The sequence below is a fragment of the Falco punctatus genome (assembly GCF_963210335.1).
Source record: "Falco punctatus genome assembly, chromosome: Z".
In the NCBI taxonomy this organism is placed as follows: Eukaryota; Metazoa; Chordata; class Aves; order Falconiformes; family Falconidae; genus Falco; species Falco punctatus.
Genome location: NC_137586.1, coordinates 61,393,977 through 61,411,071, shown reverse-complemented (window position 1 = coordinate 61,411,071; position 17,095 = coordinate 61,393,977). Strand labels below are relative to the sequence as shown.

Below are 17,095 nucleotides of genomic sequence, written 5' to 3'. Positions count from 1 at the left end.
ATTACAGGCTAGTGGTGGGGGCAGGGGGTGGGGGTGGTGTCAATCCACTATAGGACAATGAGAGACATGCTTGTAATTTTTACACAGAATATACAGTAATTGCTCAACGAATCCTGCCTGGGTGCTAAAGGCACTCACCATTACATTTCTTGCCTAACTGCAGAAGTGAGGCAACAGAAACTATGAAATTGCTGAGCTCACAATATCAATGTGTTTCTCACACCATTCTGTCTCAAGTACTCCACCCAAGTTACACACAGTGAGCTTGCACCCTTGATTCCTTAAATTGTCTATGCAAGCTGCGCTGCAGAAAAAAGATTGCATAATACCAAGGTTCCTGTTTGTAGCTTTCTCTACACAAATCAGTTATTTTTTTCCCCAATTCTCAAAAAGCCTTACATAAGAAAACATGCTCTAGGAATACTTCCATTATGTAAGGACACGTAAGTGGCATTTCCAAGTAAAAACAGATGTTCAGTAACTAAATGGTATGACATTATTAAAGTCAATTGGTATTTTTTGTAACATAGGACTTAGTCATCTAAAACCTTGTTTTGCATCTTTTTATAAGGACAATATACAAGCTGAGTCTTTAGAATCCACAATTTGTAATTTAGTTCTTCTATTTATGAGCAAATATACCACAGCAGATGTAAATCAAGCATCTGATTTTTTTTTAAAAGCTGTTACTCATTTTCAATACACTCCTCTGCCTATAGTTATGGGAAAAACTTTCATTTAAATTCTCAAAGAACAATTTAACCTAATTACTTTCAAAACCAGGGTTTGTCATGTATCTGCCTAGATTTCAGCTTGATCAGAATTTCTAGCAGTCACTTAGAGACAAAATATTTACATGCAAACAAGAAATACTGTTAGATTACTTCTGAAAAAACTCTTACTGAAAAGTGTTGTTATTAAAGAACTGGAAAATACAAGTAACATTTCTGAAGTTTTATAATTAATGCCATGATCATATAATTTTGGGAGGGAAAGAGTGTTAGAAAGAGGAAATCCAAACATAATCTTAATTTCCCTCCCATTTATACCAGAAAGAAGACAGTTACTGTCCATCCTGTCCTATTCTGGACTGGTATCATAGGGATAGGTCAATTGCTTGTTGAGATTCAACACAATTTTCATAGTAAAATGAAATTTTTACAGTATAAAAATGTATTTACCAAACCACATCAACAAAAGTAATCAATCCAAATGAAACCATTCAGTCTTACATATGACCAGAGCTGCACACTGTGTAGCACTTATTTAAATTACCAAAAATCAATCTGATGTGCTGCTAAAAGAATGTACTGGCAGAACTCAGTTAGTTCAGTTCTGGGCTCCTGAACTCCTTGTGTGTACTTGTGTACTTCTTGGCCAAAATTCATTCTGAGAGACTACTCACAATGGATCATAAAGAAGTATTTTTGGCAGTTGTGAGCATGCACAAATGAAAAATGTAACTGAAGTAAAGCCTTACTGTGTTGCTAAAACGAACGTTAAATGAGAACAGGCTTCTATTTACAAAACCAGCTGGAGTACTGCATCCAGCTCCGAGGCCCCCACCACAAGACAGACAAGAAGTCTGATAATTTTCCTGGACCTGCTCTGAGGACTGGAACAGATTTGCTATCAACACAGGCTGACAGAGTTGGGGTTGCTCACCCTGGAGAACAGAATGCTCCAGGAAGACCTTCTTGTGGCCTTTCAATATTTAAAGGGGGAGTATAAGAAAGACCGAGATAAACTTAACAGGGACTGCAGCAACAGGACAAGTGGTAATGTTTTTAAATTGAAAGAGGGTAGGTCTAGACTGGATATAAGGAAGAAATTTTTTATGATGAGGGTGGTGAGACACTGGAACATGTTCCCAAGAGCAAGAGAAGTTATGGATGGCCCATCACTAGAAGTGTTCAAGGTCAGGTTGGACAGGGTTTTAGGCAACCTGGTCTAGTGAAAGATGTCCCTGTCAATGGCAAGGGGACTGGACTAGATCTCTGAAGGTCACTCAAACCATTCAATGAATAATTCAGCACCTCACAAAGCAAATCCTCTTAAACAGTCTCTTTCCATTTAGATTATAGTGCTGCTTCCAGACAAAGAACAAATTCACAACCATTCACACTACATGGAAACTCCAGGTTTCATCATTAGATCTTCAACACATTGTTATTCTGTATGCCCAGAAAAAGGCACATATTGCTAGCATCGCACACAACTAAAGTATGAGTCTTACACCATGTACAACTTTGAATATCACACAGTACAAGCTGGTGACATACAATCAAGCCAGAAGGCTTTCTGCCCCTTACAGACCAAAATTATTTTTATTATTATTAATAAATTTCTGCTGTATGTTTTTAAACTGACTCACCATCCAGAGGGAAGGTCCCAAGTCTTAATAGTACAGTCCATTGATGAAGTTATTAGCCAACGACCATCAGGGCTGAAAGTCTGAAATAAAACAGTCAATTTAAATGGCACAACTGACAAGTCAGTCCCTACAGGAGGTCCTGTTTCACACAGTTCAAGGTTAGACTGCTCAACACCAGGATGAAATGGTCTGGCCATAAAATAAAACCGATACCACCTTACTGAAAGTGAGGAAAGGACAAAAATGGAAGCTATTTCAGAACAGGTTTAAATATAGGACACAGGATACACTTGGCTGTTAGTAAAAGCACTTTGGTCCTTGTTTTTACATTTATGATAAAACACTGAGCATAAAACTGAAGAAATCAAATAAATGCTTACTTTCTAGCACTTAGAATTAGAACAGAAGCTAAAAACAGAGAAATCCACTGTCTTTAAAATTAATTAGGTATTTGTATATGTCACCTGTTACAAAAAAAAAGAGTTAACAATTACCATGTCATTAATCCGTCCATGGTGTCCTGAGAATGTTCTGACAATCTTCCTGGTTTCTATATCCAAAACACTAATACTGAAGTCATCACAGGCAATTCCCAGAATACCACTGCCAAGAATCATTAGCACATATGACAGTGAATACTCAGAGACAAGAAGTAAACCCAACAACCTAACATTGGTCACAAAATCTTTTATACTGAGAAGAGGCTTGATAACCTTAAAGGTCTTTTCCAACATAAATAATTCTACGAATCTCAGATAAACAGTACTACATTCTTTCAGTCTAATAAAATATCTTGTAGGTTGGTTTTTTTTTTTTTGGTCAACTAGAAGTCAGCTGTTTTCAAAGCATCAGAAATGTAAACTTTATTAGAATATTTGGTTGCCATCCTAGACTTAGTACATACAGAACAATACGGACATGAAATAGCTTCAGTTCCTTACCTGTCTCTGTGAAGCAGAATTCCACTTGGAGAAGAAAGGTCAATGGAATAAACTAGATTTTTAGTTTTGAATTTCCAAAATTTAATTAATCCTTCACTACCAGCTGTGATTATCAGTTGGTTTAATCCATCCACTGCTACGCCCCTAATGGCCCCATCATGTGCTACAAATCAAAGGAAAACAAAGCTGTATTTCAGAATTTAAACATAGCATAGAAATCAGCAAGAATGCCAAACACTATTCCATATGTCTTTGCCTAACTACACTAAATGAGCAGTAAGCATAAGACAAACAGTTCTAAAGCCACCTGACAAGACTGCTCAAATATTTAAAGTTTCTTTATCAGTACATAAACCAAATTGCTTTCATATAAGCATTGAGAATACAAAAAAAGTTGTGAGTAATTGAAGTTGAATACTAGCTTTTTTTTGTGCTTTCTGTTTGGGGGGCTTTTTTTGAATGTGAGATTTGAGGGACTTTTTGAATCACAGAATACCTCCAGGAGGCCTGACCACTCCAAACAAAATTTACAGATTCAGTTCTGGCACAAAGTCTGGGAGTTTTCCCAGGCTACTTTACACTGTGCTGTAAAGATAAGGCATAGCTCCTCTAGTTTTGGATCAATTTTATTTCTTAATCTATGACTAGGGCTACTGGCCAGTAACTGAACTTACAAAATTCATCCCACTATCAAGTAATGATGCTATCAGGACACCACTTCATGTTTGCTATGCTAGATGGCTTTTAGAAACCCAGTAAGGTGTAAGAGTTCATCATGACTCTTTCATTGTTTCTACAACAAAAAAATTCAGATTACAAGGGCCCTATTACAACTTGCAGACTTTAAAAAACCAGCAAACACGAGGCTACGTGACATGAAATATGTATGTATGCAACTATTAAAAGGGAAAGTCTGAACACTCTCACTTACGTTAAGTCCCAAGTTTGCAGCTGGGTAATTGAAAATAGTAGCATATACAAAGAACTGGATTGGCTTAGGATTTCAATTTCCCATGCATATAAAGTATTCTTTCATTTTTAAGCAGGAAGGAAAAAACAGATGGGAACATTTACCTCAGAGACAGAACTCTATAACAAGAAGCCAAGTACTGAAAATGTCATTATCTCAAAAAAAGCTGAGGCCAGAGGATCTCATTTTAGTGCTAACCATTTTGGTAACTGACAATTTTGTGTTAATTAAAACCAAACATATGCTAACATCAGTGCTGTTAAAACTAGCAGGGATCCTGTACTTTTCAGAGCAGTTTCAAATTACTTGTGATTACAGTGTAAGATAGGACAGTGTAGGGTAGGTAATCTGAGAAACTGGGAATATTCCCCAATCAACTCAGAAGTTATGTTAAATTTCCTAGATAACAGAAGACCACGTTGTTGCTGTTCTGTTAGAGTCAGTATTTTAGAAGTGTAGCAATTCTTACCTTTTTCTTTGCCACAGCGCCCTCTGTGAATGCCAGACTGCATGTTATACACGTCTACCTGTCCTGTTGACAGCCCAATTACGGCAAAGTTTCCACATGATGTAATGTCAACTGCCTTTCAAGGGAATAAAAATACAATTTTTTATCTAATTAGCAAAGTTATTAGAAGACATATAACATATCAGGAATACAAAATACTAACATGTTCTAATTAGACTTCTTAAAGCAAAACTGCACCAAACAAACAACAGATTACATCTCAAAAAAGCAGACAGAGGAGCTCTTAAAATAAGCAAGTAAGTACTTAAAATAAGCAAATAAGTAATAAATATGGCAGTGCATGCTTATGAGGGATAATGAAACACTGACTTAGTGACATCCATCAGAAGTCATATCTAATATCAATAAATGACTAAACTATATAATAAAAGACATCCACAAACACATTCCCAAAGATGAAGTTCAAGCATGCCACCTGCAAGTCTCTTTCAAAGCCCATACTGCCAATGGAACCCCAAAACAGGGTAAATTCATATGGAGTTTAGAATAGCAAGAAACAAAGAAACAATGATCTAGATGTATTTGAAAAACAGTCCAAAGAATTTAGTAGTTAAAGAAAGTATTTACAACTGATCTTGTCTACCACTTAACTACTAACCATAAGGTCAGAAAAACAATTTAGCACAAGATACAGTAGTAGTATGAATGCTTAACACATGAAGTATGCCACAGCAACTTCTTGTCTTGCAAGCTCATAAGCCTCAGTAATCATTTATATCTCTTTAAATGAGTGTTTGACTTTCATTGTGTCCAGCTCAAGTTGGAAAACATTGTAGAGGGAATACCCTGTCTGCAATTTGGAAATACATTTTTCTGTATTACCAAAAAAAAGGTATCTTCAACAAAGTGCATTCACTGAGCCAGTTTATCATCACAGACATATAGCTAACTCTACGTCATGATGACAGATCAAAGATAAACATTAACCACCTATCTGAATCAGAAAATAAAATCTGCACTTTACCTGGATGTTTAAGGAAAAAATACGTATTCAGCACATTTCTTAAAGACCATATGCTTTACAAAACAGCTAGTAGGACACACTAAGCTGGCAGCAAGCACTTTGCGAAGGAACTAAAACATGTCTGGATAGTGCTTTTTCATTCTAAACCACTTCTGTACAAACAGAAATCAAATCAGCATATAATGTAATGCTGAAGAAACATTATCCTAAAAAAACTTACTGTTGCATATATATCAATAGGTTTGTGTTTGCTAAATTCTTCTGGCCTCAGTTTATGAACTCCCATGGAAGTTTTCTGATAGTTCCAGGTTGTACAGGTTATATACCCTTGATGGCAGGCAACAATACTATCCCAGTCACTCTGATGAGCCACTTCTGCAATGTAACACATACTCCTTTTAGAAATAATCATTCTAAAGTCAAGTAAGCTCTTCTGGTTTCATAAGAAAGAGTAATTTGAAATACCTTTAGTTCATATTTAGTGTTCTTGTTGGACAGTCAAAAGGCTACCACTCAGGAAAACCATGTGATAAGCCACTGTGCATACTAGTGTAACTAAGATGCTAACAAAACCACAAGCATTTTTTTGGTGTATTATATTTCATGTCTTAAATATTTTGAGTCTATGCAGTTTAAAAAGCACATTTAAACTTAAATGGTTTAAATGCTCAATGTACACATTTCCAGCTAAGTCTCTTAACTGCATCTGCTGCAGCTGAAGCAGCAGAAGCCCTGAGATTAACAGGGTTTAAAAGCTCAGTCTGCTCCACATAGCAAAATACTTTCCTGATTTGCAGGAAAATAATTCCTCAAAAGTTCAGTATCCAAACTCTGTAGTCAAATATTATACATGAGGATCTAAATAATGAGCAAGTTCACTTTTTTCCTTGGAATTTATACATAAAAAACCCTGAGAGCTTGAAATTGGGTATTTCTAGAACTTGAAAAGAGTAAAACAACCAGATACAAACTGGTTCAATTCACCAAAGGCAATATAGGCAAAGAGAAATAATTCTAATTAAAATGTACTTAAGTAGATGTTTTCTTATGTCTCCAAAACACATTTCAGGTAGTTCTACTACCTTGTATCAATCAGGCAGGTCTAATATTAATTTCAGAAGTACATCGAGGTATATATACACACACGAACATGCGCAGCAAGTGTGTACAAATTGTCTGTATCACTGATGTCTGCAAATATACATACCATATGTAGGCAAAATGACTACACAAAATTGTAAATCCAAACCTTTCAACATATGAAACAATCAGCCATTCTCAGAAGACGAAAGAATAGCTACCCTTAAGAGGAGGTCATTAATTTAAAGAAACACGTTTTGGTGAAGCAAAGATAACTGCAATTCTGCTTCAAGAAGTTAGGTACACTATTTGCATACTGAATTACAAATGAATAGAGTAATTGAAATTTGACTTTGAGAAGTGGCTCAAAGGCACTGAGGAATCAAAAATCAACCACAACAATAACTAAGATTCCTCAGCTAACACACACACACACACCCCGTCACAATTGCTGGTTCTCCAGTCTGGAATAATATGTACACCAGAAGATTCTGGCTCCTGTGCTGGAGATTTTCAAGCAAAGAGCAAATTAAACAAAGACATTTGAAATAAAATGCTCTTTTTTGAAGTAACAGGAAAATTTACGAAGTAAAATGTCATTTTAAACTGTCACTCAAGAGCTCATGAAGGGCCACATAATCTCAACCATCTCATCTTGATATAGCATGAGTTTTCAAAACAGTACAGTCTTGAGGATTAAAAGACAAAACAAAGACATGATGAGCTCTGTAAGGTATCTCAAAGACTACTTACCTGAAGCAAAGACTGTAATTGGTGGAAGTGCCATTGTATCAAGCTTAAGACCTTTCTTTTTTGATTTCTTTTTGTTAATTGAACCTTAAAAAAAAAAAAAGTGTCTTAATCTCATGGACAGATCTGAGAATAATGGTTTAAAAGGATTGTTTTACTAAATGTAAAGTTCCTATTAAATTTGGAAAAATGTGGCTTACATTAACACAGCATTTCTGTTATCTAGGGTTTGAAGAGCTAAGAACATTAATAGTTTTTCTTATCAAAATTCACATGATACTGAGCAAATCCCTAGCCTATTACATTCACAGAGGTACTACTCAACCCATTTGTTCTGGGATCTTATGCCGATATTCTGAGGCAGGATGTCTCCCCATCACAGCTACAGCCATGGTCACACAGATGTGACTATATAAAGCAGTACCTGACACTCAGCCCTTTCAACAATCAAAGAGTCAGGAATTTCAAATTCATGACCAAAGGATATATATAATAAATTCATCTACATCTTTCTACTCAAATCTATCTATAAACATGCTTATCAATATATAGATAAAGATATTTTAAAAATATTTATTTTAGTCTTTATGAGCCTGGCTCTCTGAACTGTACAAGAAAGTGTCCCTTTAACCATGGCATTGTGTGGAACATGTGCCTTTTAAATAAAATTCTACTTTAATTCAAAAGTCAAGTCAAGAAATACGAATTAACTAGTAATTCAGTAAATTGCATAGAAAGCAAATGGGGTAAAAAGTTGTAATTACACATGCTGAAATGTCAACTGCTGTGTTACACATTTTTAATATAAAAATCATGCCCAACATTTTCTGCAGTGAAATAACCTACACTGCAAGGCTACAGAAATTACTTTTCTTATGTACTAACAAAACTTTATATACATCAGGAAGGACTGAGTTTGCAGAACGACCGAGGTGCATAGTTTTCATACAACAGTAAAAAGTGACAATAAGGCCTACTTAACGTTTTATCTCCTGCTTACATAAATACTTTTCAGGGTTTTTTTCACCAATATTTGTACTGCCACTGAAATACTCACCACGTCCTAAACTTTTATTGAACTTTTCATGCACTGTTGAAAAAGACTGCAATGTTCCATCTTGACCTGACAAAATATTAGCAGAGAGCAGTGAAGGGCAAAATAACCACAGGTTATCTGAGCAAGAAAAGCAGAAGACAAGTACTAAGAAACCTCAAACACCATAATAAAAGTGTTTACTAAAAATTCTGGTCCAAGAAAAAAAACCAAACAGATACACAATAAGCAGTGGAACTAATAGAGCCCGATTTTCTATGGCCTATGTCCTATTCCTACTACTTTGCCCTACACATGATCAGAATGGCCCCTTTTTTATGGGTATCTTCTCTACGTTTAATTCCTGTCCCCTTCCATTGTCCACCATGATTATCTAGCTGTTCCCTCACCAACTACAATATTCCTTTCTTTATCCTTTGTCTAACACACACATGCTATGGTTGGTTAAGAACTACACCTAGGTTAGCCAGTAAGCTAACCCAAACAAAAATAGTAAAAGCCAAGTTGTCCATCTTTCCTGTAAACCAGCACAGTAAAGGGACTTCCCTCCTGTACCCAGTGACCAATGTTCACAGAACTGATACAAATCTCATTTCATTTAATAGAGAGACAGAAGACACAAATTTGAAACTAGGAAACAAGTCCACTTGGTGACAGAGATGTGGACAAGGTGGAACTTGAAACTAACAGAAAATTAATGCATGTAAAATTAAAGGCACTGAGATGACTTTTAAGAATCACAAAAAATTTTTACTATGCCAACCAAGGAAACAGAAAATTTGTCAAAGTGAAATTAAAGAATCTGAAAGACAACTGAACAATTACGGTATTTAAGCAACCTTTCCATGCTGCTATGATACAGAAGTAAGGCAGGATGTATATACCGGCAACGGGGAGAAATGTTAAGCAGGATGAAAGCCAGCAACACTGGTGAAATTATCCAAAGTTATTTTGTGGATGTGCCTGTTTTAAGGAATCCAGCAGCACTGGAACAGCACCCCACAGCGTTGCTACCTCCTTTCTGTTGCACAAAGTTTTACCACTGGTTCAGAAAGCAATGTAAAAGGTCAGTCTCCTTACACTGCAGATACTTTATATCTCAAAGCTTGAGACCCTTTCACTTCAGTGGTAGCCTCTGTGCCTTCCATGTTTCTTAGTTAACAAAGCAGTAAACTGCAAAAGCAATGTGAGGATTTGTTAGACAACTCTTGATGTTACTATGGTTCATCTGGTGTGAGCTGACTTACTGTCAAGTAACTAGTTGAATGACCTGCAAGAGATTTTAGCGCAGGTGGTTTTAGCATGTATTAGATATGTAGTGTAATGTTTTCAAACATTGCCTATGTAAACAATTCCATTATTTCAGCGTAATTAAACATTAAGTGAAAAGGCTCTATTATTCCATTACCAAAGTGTTCTGGGCCACAAAACAGTTTGATCTACCACTTCATTTCCTAAGGAGTCTATAGATTTTAAAATATGCTAGTTTCTAAGGAAGGGTCGTCACTTAGGCATTTTTACACTTTCAGACTATTACCAAGCAACTTTGGGAATATATGTATTACACACAATGAGGCTGTAGCAAATTACGAAGACACTGCAACCCACAAAGCTTCCTCAAACTAGTGGGAAGAGTGGAGTGGCTCCTCTAGTTACTAAATGCATTATGCTGCCCAAGCACAACAGAATCTCCCTAGTTGTTAACAGGTTTTCATTTTGTCCAGCTAATAGCTGGAGATAACGAAACAATACTTGTTCAAACACATAAATATGGATGACAAAAGCATCTCCTAAGCTTTTCTGCTTGCCACCACTTATCAGCCTACCGATGGATATAGATTCTTCTAGGGAAATCATTAAACAGTTTGATACAGTAATGAATGACGCTTTCACTTTCTACGTTTCATAAGTACACATACTAACACCTGAAATATAATCTATTGTATTAATAAAACAAAGACAGCACTCTGGTCTGCAGGTTTTCTTTATTACAGCAGGAAATTAAACTAAAGAGAAGAATGAGAATTCATACCTGCACTAAGAATTTGTTCTCCATTTTGCCCATGGTATCTGATTTTTGTTGGGGGTGCACTATGTCCCATTCGGCTTCTCAGTACACGTCCTGTACCACCAGGTCCATCAAAAATCCACACCTACCTCCCAAAAAGCAAGCAGAAAAACAAAGCTGGTAAACACTGCCCTGCCATTAATTACACCTCTTGGCAGTGGAACAAGTATAGCTGGGAGCTGGTGCAGCAAAATTCATACATTGGCTTTCATCCTTGAACCTAAAACTCTGGGTTTCCACCACAGCAGCTGATAGTTTCCTGCTGTTCATTCTGCCCCTCCACCAAAGGTGAATGGCATCAGAAGACAGGCAGCACAAAGGACACTTATGAACAGCAACTGCTCATGACCTAGAACATTACAGAAATAGATCAAGATTTAAGATAGGGCAGCAGGATATAACCTGTGGTTCTGGAAAAGCGGATCCAAAGCTTTGCCCTTCAAGGCTACCATGAAGCAGTAAATGAAGCAATGACATCACAGCAGCAAACCCTTAAACTGCCTCAATACAGACCAGCTCGGGGCCAGCAACTTCAGTAACCTGGTAACTGCTATTTCAATCCAAACTAAACGTTTATACTTAAGAGGACTGCAAAAGAAAAAAAAAACACCGTAACGGCAGATAGCAGCAGCTGTAGTAACTTACCCGTATAGCGTTATCAGCACCATTAGTAATAAGGAGTGGCTCTCCAGGGACAAACGACATACCAGCTATTGCTGTTGAATGGGCATCTTGCATCTGACACGTTAGTTTTTTCTCTTCTAGATCCCACAAAGCAATGTGTCCGACTGGGCTACCAGCTGCCATTACAGGGTGTCCGTCTGCTCAAAAAAAAAAATATCAAAAAAAAGTTCAAAAGGTTTTGTGTACTGATAATAAAATCAGGATTTTCTCATATCAGATAACAACAAATATATCTAAATACAGCAGCTGATGCTAAACGTTTTGCTTGAAAGCACAAGACACACTGTACCTGTACCATTTTCAGAAGTTACTTTATACCCCAGATTCTTCCCCAAACTTACTAGCCTTTATATTTCAAGATGTGAGAGATACTGTATCACCACTCTAGAAGTTATCAGTCCTTTTTATAAATCCTCTTAAGTTTTTGGCTCAACAGCTTGCAAAAATAAATTCCAGAAGTTGATCACTGTTTAGTCAATGATTATAAGCAATAACTAAAACCTCAATTCACAGGATTTCTGATTTTGTTCTATTTGCTCTATCCTGTCTGATATTAAGATCATCATACTAACTTCTAAAAACATACCACATACATTAAAGTAAGTCAGTTGAATTTGATGATGTCAAAGGTCTTTTCTAATGTCAATGACTCTATGATTTTAAGATAAAACTCCACTGAATGTCCTGGATAATTGGCAACTAATCTTTCCACTTCATCAAAAGGAAAAGCCAGTTCTCAATTTGGAATTATACACATCATAGGTAACTAAATCAGACAGGCCTAGGGTATTCTTTTTGGGTAAAGCTTCACAGATAGGGAAATTTGCCAAGTTCATTTTAACTCAAATGAAAAGCACTTTACTCAAACACTAAAATAAGTAAATGAGTTCAAAATAACCAGGTTATATTTACACTAAATTTCATAACTATAAAGACAGGAAGAGAGAGCTATTATGGAACGTCCAAAAGCCACACATTCAAGTCGGCAATGGAAGTTATTTAAACTAACACACCAATATTCTCAGTTAAACAGCTGACACAAAAAGGCACTACTTCCACTTCTCACAAGTCTTTCCACAAGCATCTCCACTAGGATTCTACCTCAACAGGGTCTGCATCAATCTATATTCTGTTAAGATTTGCAAGTTTGTCTATTCAAATGAGAGATTAGATTCAGTATCAGCAGCTCTGTAGGCAGGATCAACATTAAAGTAACTAGCTTTAGTAATCAGTAACTGCCTGTTAAATAAAAAAAAAGCTATGAATAAAAACAGTGCTTCCCAGTAACATCCATTCAGTACTCACCCAACTATAAACATTCCAACTTCATTTTAGAGGGGGAAGACAGTGCTGACAGGTAGCTTTAGATACCAACTTATAGTGTACTGATTATTCTGCACTAACTCTGGTAACTGTGTACTGTTAGCTCTTGGCACATTGTAAACAAACTGTCTTACTCTTCATTGAAAAAGGAGTACTGTATCTCACACTTCCTGTGCACTGAGCCAGTATGCAAAAAAATGCTACAAAACAGCCAGTATTATGAAGATGCATGATTTACCTTACTTTTCTAGATTATCTGCAACCTTTCAGAACTAAAACTCTCAGCCCAAATTTTGATTCTGAAATGTTTTATCAAAACATATTTTTCTACCTTCCACTAAAAATGCTAAGACTTACCTGTACGAAAAGATATTGCTGTGATGGGACCCCAGTCTTGTTGAAATTTCATCAGAGTTTCATTGAATTTAATATTATGAACAACTATATGACCAGATACAAGACCGACTGCAACAACATCCACTGCTGGAGCCTGCAATAAAAATTGAACAACTGAAATGAAAAAGGAAAAAATTTTTGCTACACTTCTAATACCACGCCAATGTATCTAAGTCTAGAATAAATAGTAAAGAAACAAGTAAGGCCTCCCACATGAGATCTTCTGTCTATAGTACCTTAATGCACAACTAAACATCTGATCTAAACAAAAAATGGGAGATGCAAGATTTTGCACTTAAGTCTCCACTAGATGAAACAATTCTGTTTCTAGAAGCTGGAACTTCTTTTAAAAACACCCCACTTCAAGTTTTCAGTAGTCCTGGTAGACATACACCTGCCACACATCCTCATATTTACAAGTTTTACCCAGGACACTACAGAACATTTTCAAAGCTGTCAATGCTACCAGTAAGTTCTACTTAATTTTTATCTCTACAAAAATACAGCAAATACAATGAGAAAAATCCTTCCTTGAATCAGCAAAATCTGTATTTTATTAACATCCAAAGCAAAATAAATTTAGCAAACAACTACAAGAAGTTACACGATACACATGCGTCCTGCAAACAGACTGTTTCTGTGAATTCATTACATCATTCAGTGATTAAAGACTGCAGATGTAATGAACACGAACCAGCTAAGATACTAAATGCAACAGAACTAGGACTAGAGGAAGGGCAGAGATTAAGCCTTCAAGTCTACCTCTCTTCAATGTCTAATATGCTCAAGAGAGGGTTATTAAAATTACCTGAAAGAACACAAGTCATCTTTACTGCTGTAATTCTAAACAATGATACTTTGCACGCTATTCTTGACCAGTCATGTAAGAAAATAAGATGCTAAAAATACTAACTTGTTCAAGAGTTGTGACTGCTAAATGCCATCCTGGAAACGAGTATAAGAGTTTGCTGGAAAACAAGACACAAAACACGTAAGTTAGTTTACCCTTAGGGATTTTCCACAACAAAATGTCTGCTTTATATGCACTTGCACAGAAAAGTACAACAGCTTTCTGTCCCTGCAAATCAGTTAGAAGGAAAAAAACCTCTGTGATAATACCAAGTAAGGTTAAGAATACAACTTATGGTTAATTTTTATTGAAAAAGTTAGTGTCATGCATTAGTACTGCAAAGGTGACATAACTACATAACAGAAATAAGGAGAAGACCCCTTCTATGTCAGCTGCTCCCCTTGAGTTTCTGCTCTGAACAAATCTCTTCACAATTCTTAACATCAATAAGAAAATTCAGTCTTGGTCCAACTTTTAATAAAAACAAATCTTTCATTTGCAGAGTAACTTTATTAAGTTAAATGAAGATACTAACACATATTACTAACACACCCCATACTGTTTCTTTCAGAAATGGTAACAGCCAAAATGTGAAGCAAGACTGTTCATCGACAAGGCAGTCATGCAGTACTTATTTGAGGTGAAATTATGAAGACAGTACTTAAGCACAGACATGATTAAAAAACTATTCCATCACCACAGACATAGGTTGCCATTCTTGAATGACTGCTAGCAGCCATGTGTTACCACCCCTCCTTTTCTTCCCAGAGACCATCAAACTTTCCCCTCAGTTCTTCCAAATTTACTTGTCTAATTTTGCCCATACCTATCTACAAAATTATCTATGAACAGTCAAAAATATATTCCTTAACCCAGAAACATTGCTTAAAGTGCAGTTACAGTCCCATAAGTTTTTACACAATCATAAGAGAAGCCAAGCCATCTAAGCAAGACTTTTTGTCATCTAGGATGCACTGTGCCTCAGATGCTGTGACAGGCATTGAAGAGACATTTACTTTTCTGTATTTTTAGGTTATTCGTACTTCCTGATTTACATAGCATATACAGCATCTCCAATACATTAGATTATGAAACAAAAGAACCCTAGCAGTGGTATCACTAAAAGTATACAGCAATTATTAGAATGAAACACTGACCTACACAAGCTGAGTTAACACCTACTTGCAGCAGGTACATTAAAATGCAGGGAAGTTACTGTAGCTGTAACTTTCACAAGTTAGAAAAGGAGCTGATCGCAGTAGGCATGAAATACTGCCATTACGGATGGTGCTCTACCGGGACATGCTCAGATACAACTACATGTCTACACATCTCTTATTTTAGTATAAGGATCAAATACTAGGAATTACCTCCACACTACCTGCCAGCACTTCTTGGAACCACAACAACCAAAAAATTAAGCTTGGAAGACAGGAGGCAGAAGGCCTGAACATGCATTTACTACTATTTTAATTATTTTCATGGGAAAGCTATGTGATTCCAAGAAATAAAAAAAAAACCCAAACAAAACTGTAATTAAGAAAAAATCCCGGACAATTCCTGACATTTTACAGGTTGAATAGACAATACACAACTTGAAAGTCATCAGCATTCAGGGAGCAGCAGCATTCTTTGTTCCTGGAGACAGACCAACAGAAAACTTGTGCCAAAGGTTTCAGTAAAAGACTCCATGTTCAAAACCTACTTTACTTAAAAGTATTATTTACTGCTTATCAAGCTACTTGGAACATGAAGTGTATCCAAGTTATTAAAAATCTTACTTGGATCTTATATTCCATAGTTGCAAGCTCCCTTGTTCACTCCCAAGGAGAATTTTATTCAAATAGGTGCTGGGATGCAGAATTGCAGAAACTGCAAAAGTGGCCTTATCAAAATCCACTTGAAGATACTCCTCTGCAAAAAAGTAAGAAAAATTTTAGCATGCCTATCCCTACAAATCTGCAGGCTTGTTATTCCTTGGCAAATGTAAAGGCAGAACTGATGTTTACTCTGTACAAATCCCATAACCAGTGTTTCTTGCATTAAAGGATTAGCTAATGTGTAACAGGACAGGCTAAACTTCTTTACATTATAACATCTGTTGGCTTGAAGGTATATTTTTTTTCCCTATAAGCCTACCTAGTACAACAGTGCTGGCAAAACCATAGTGATTTATATCTTTCTGAAGGATTCCTGCTCCTGCCTGAGCAAAACAACTCATTGGATTAGCATGCCTTTTGTTTGTTATAGCAACTTCAAATCTCTAAAGCCTGTCTACAGCCACTTTCAAGATCCCGCATTTAGGGAATTACATTGGTCAAACCAATGAGAATGCTTTCTAAAGAAAAAAATTCAGGGCACTGAAGCACGATTTTGTAAGGCACTTTATAATGGCATGAGAAGATGCTGACATAAACAAAATATTTTTCCTAAGAATTTAGTCTTACCCAGACTGGTAAATATCAAGGAACTACAGGATTTCAGAGATGGTGCCAAAGATGCTGTACCACCGCCTTCACCAGAAAATGGAACACTGAAATGCAATTTCCATATCAGCATATCTCTCTACACTCTATGGAATCTGACTGGGTCTGTGCATGTGGTGCAGGATCCATTCATGAAAAATTACTGCAGGATTAGGACTTCACATTACAGTTTGAATATTATACAGTTAAGAAGGATTTTTTTTTCTTAAGAGTAAGCTATTTCTGAACATGTGTATTTTAAAAAACTTTTTAAAAAATTACTGAATGTTTACAATTCCTATAAAGTAGCCGCTATCCTATCAAGCAGTAACAGAAGTGTTGCTTGCCTTCTAACTGTATATTCCAAACAATAAGAACATTATCAACATCCACAGAGATGACATGATCACCAAAAGGCTGCAGAAGGTGTATCCTTGCCTTGTGACCTTCATAGGTATGCACCACCTATAAGTTCAAAATAAAAATGTTTTCAATATAACCTCTTCAGGTAGGATATCGTATTAACATAACACAGCTAACACATCAGCAACAAGTTTAAATAAAATACATTGGAAAGGCCATACAACTAAGTGGAATATAAATTTTCTCTGATAATTTAAAACTGTTGTAAAAATACTTTAACTAAA

At 36.2% G+C, this 17,095-nt stretch overlaps 1 protein-coding gene across 1 annotated transcript in view; it reads right to left on the bottom strand.

The window, feature by feature from the left end:
* Positions 1-17,095, bottom strand: part of WDR36 (WD repeat domain 36) — a 31,530-nt gene that overhangs the window by 10,402 nt on the left and 4,033 nt on the right. Inside the window, exons 4-16 of the mRNA XM_080371252.1 lie at positions 16,796-16,913; positions 15,765-15,897; positions 14,047-14,101; positions 13,095-13,227; positions 11,376-11,551; positions 10,695-10,815; positions 8,666-8,731; positions 7,612-7,695; positions 5,999-6,153; positions 4,755-4,869; positions 3,316-3,478; positions 2,869-2,977; positions 2,375-2,454 (exon numbers count right to left, since the gene is read on the bottom strand). Coding sequence (XP_080227378.1) covers positions 2,375-2,454; positions 2,869-2,977; positions 3,316-3,478; positions 4,755-4,869; positions 5,999-6,153; positions 7,612-7,695; positions 8,666-8,731; positions 10,695-10,815; positions 11,376-11,551; positions 13,095-13,227; positions 14,047-14,101; positions 15,765-15,897; positions 16,796-16,913 — 1,508 coding nt within the window. The remainder of the gene's footprint in view (positions 1-2,374; positions 2,455-2,868; positions 2,978-3,315; positions 3,479-4,754; positions 4,870-5,998; positions 6,154-7,611; positions 7,696-8,665; positions 8,732-10,694; positions 10,816-11,375; positions 11,552-13,094; positions 13,228-14,046; positions 14,102-15,764; positions 15,898-16,795; positions 16,914-17,095) is intronic.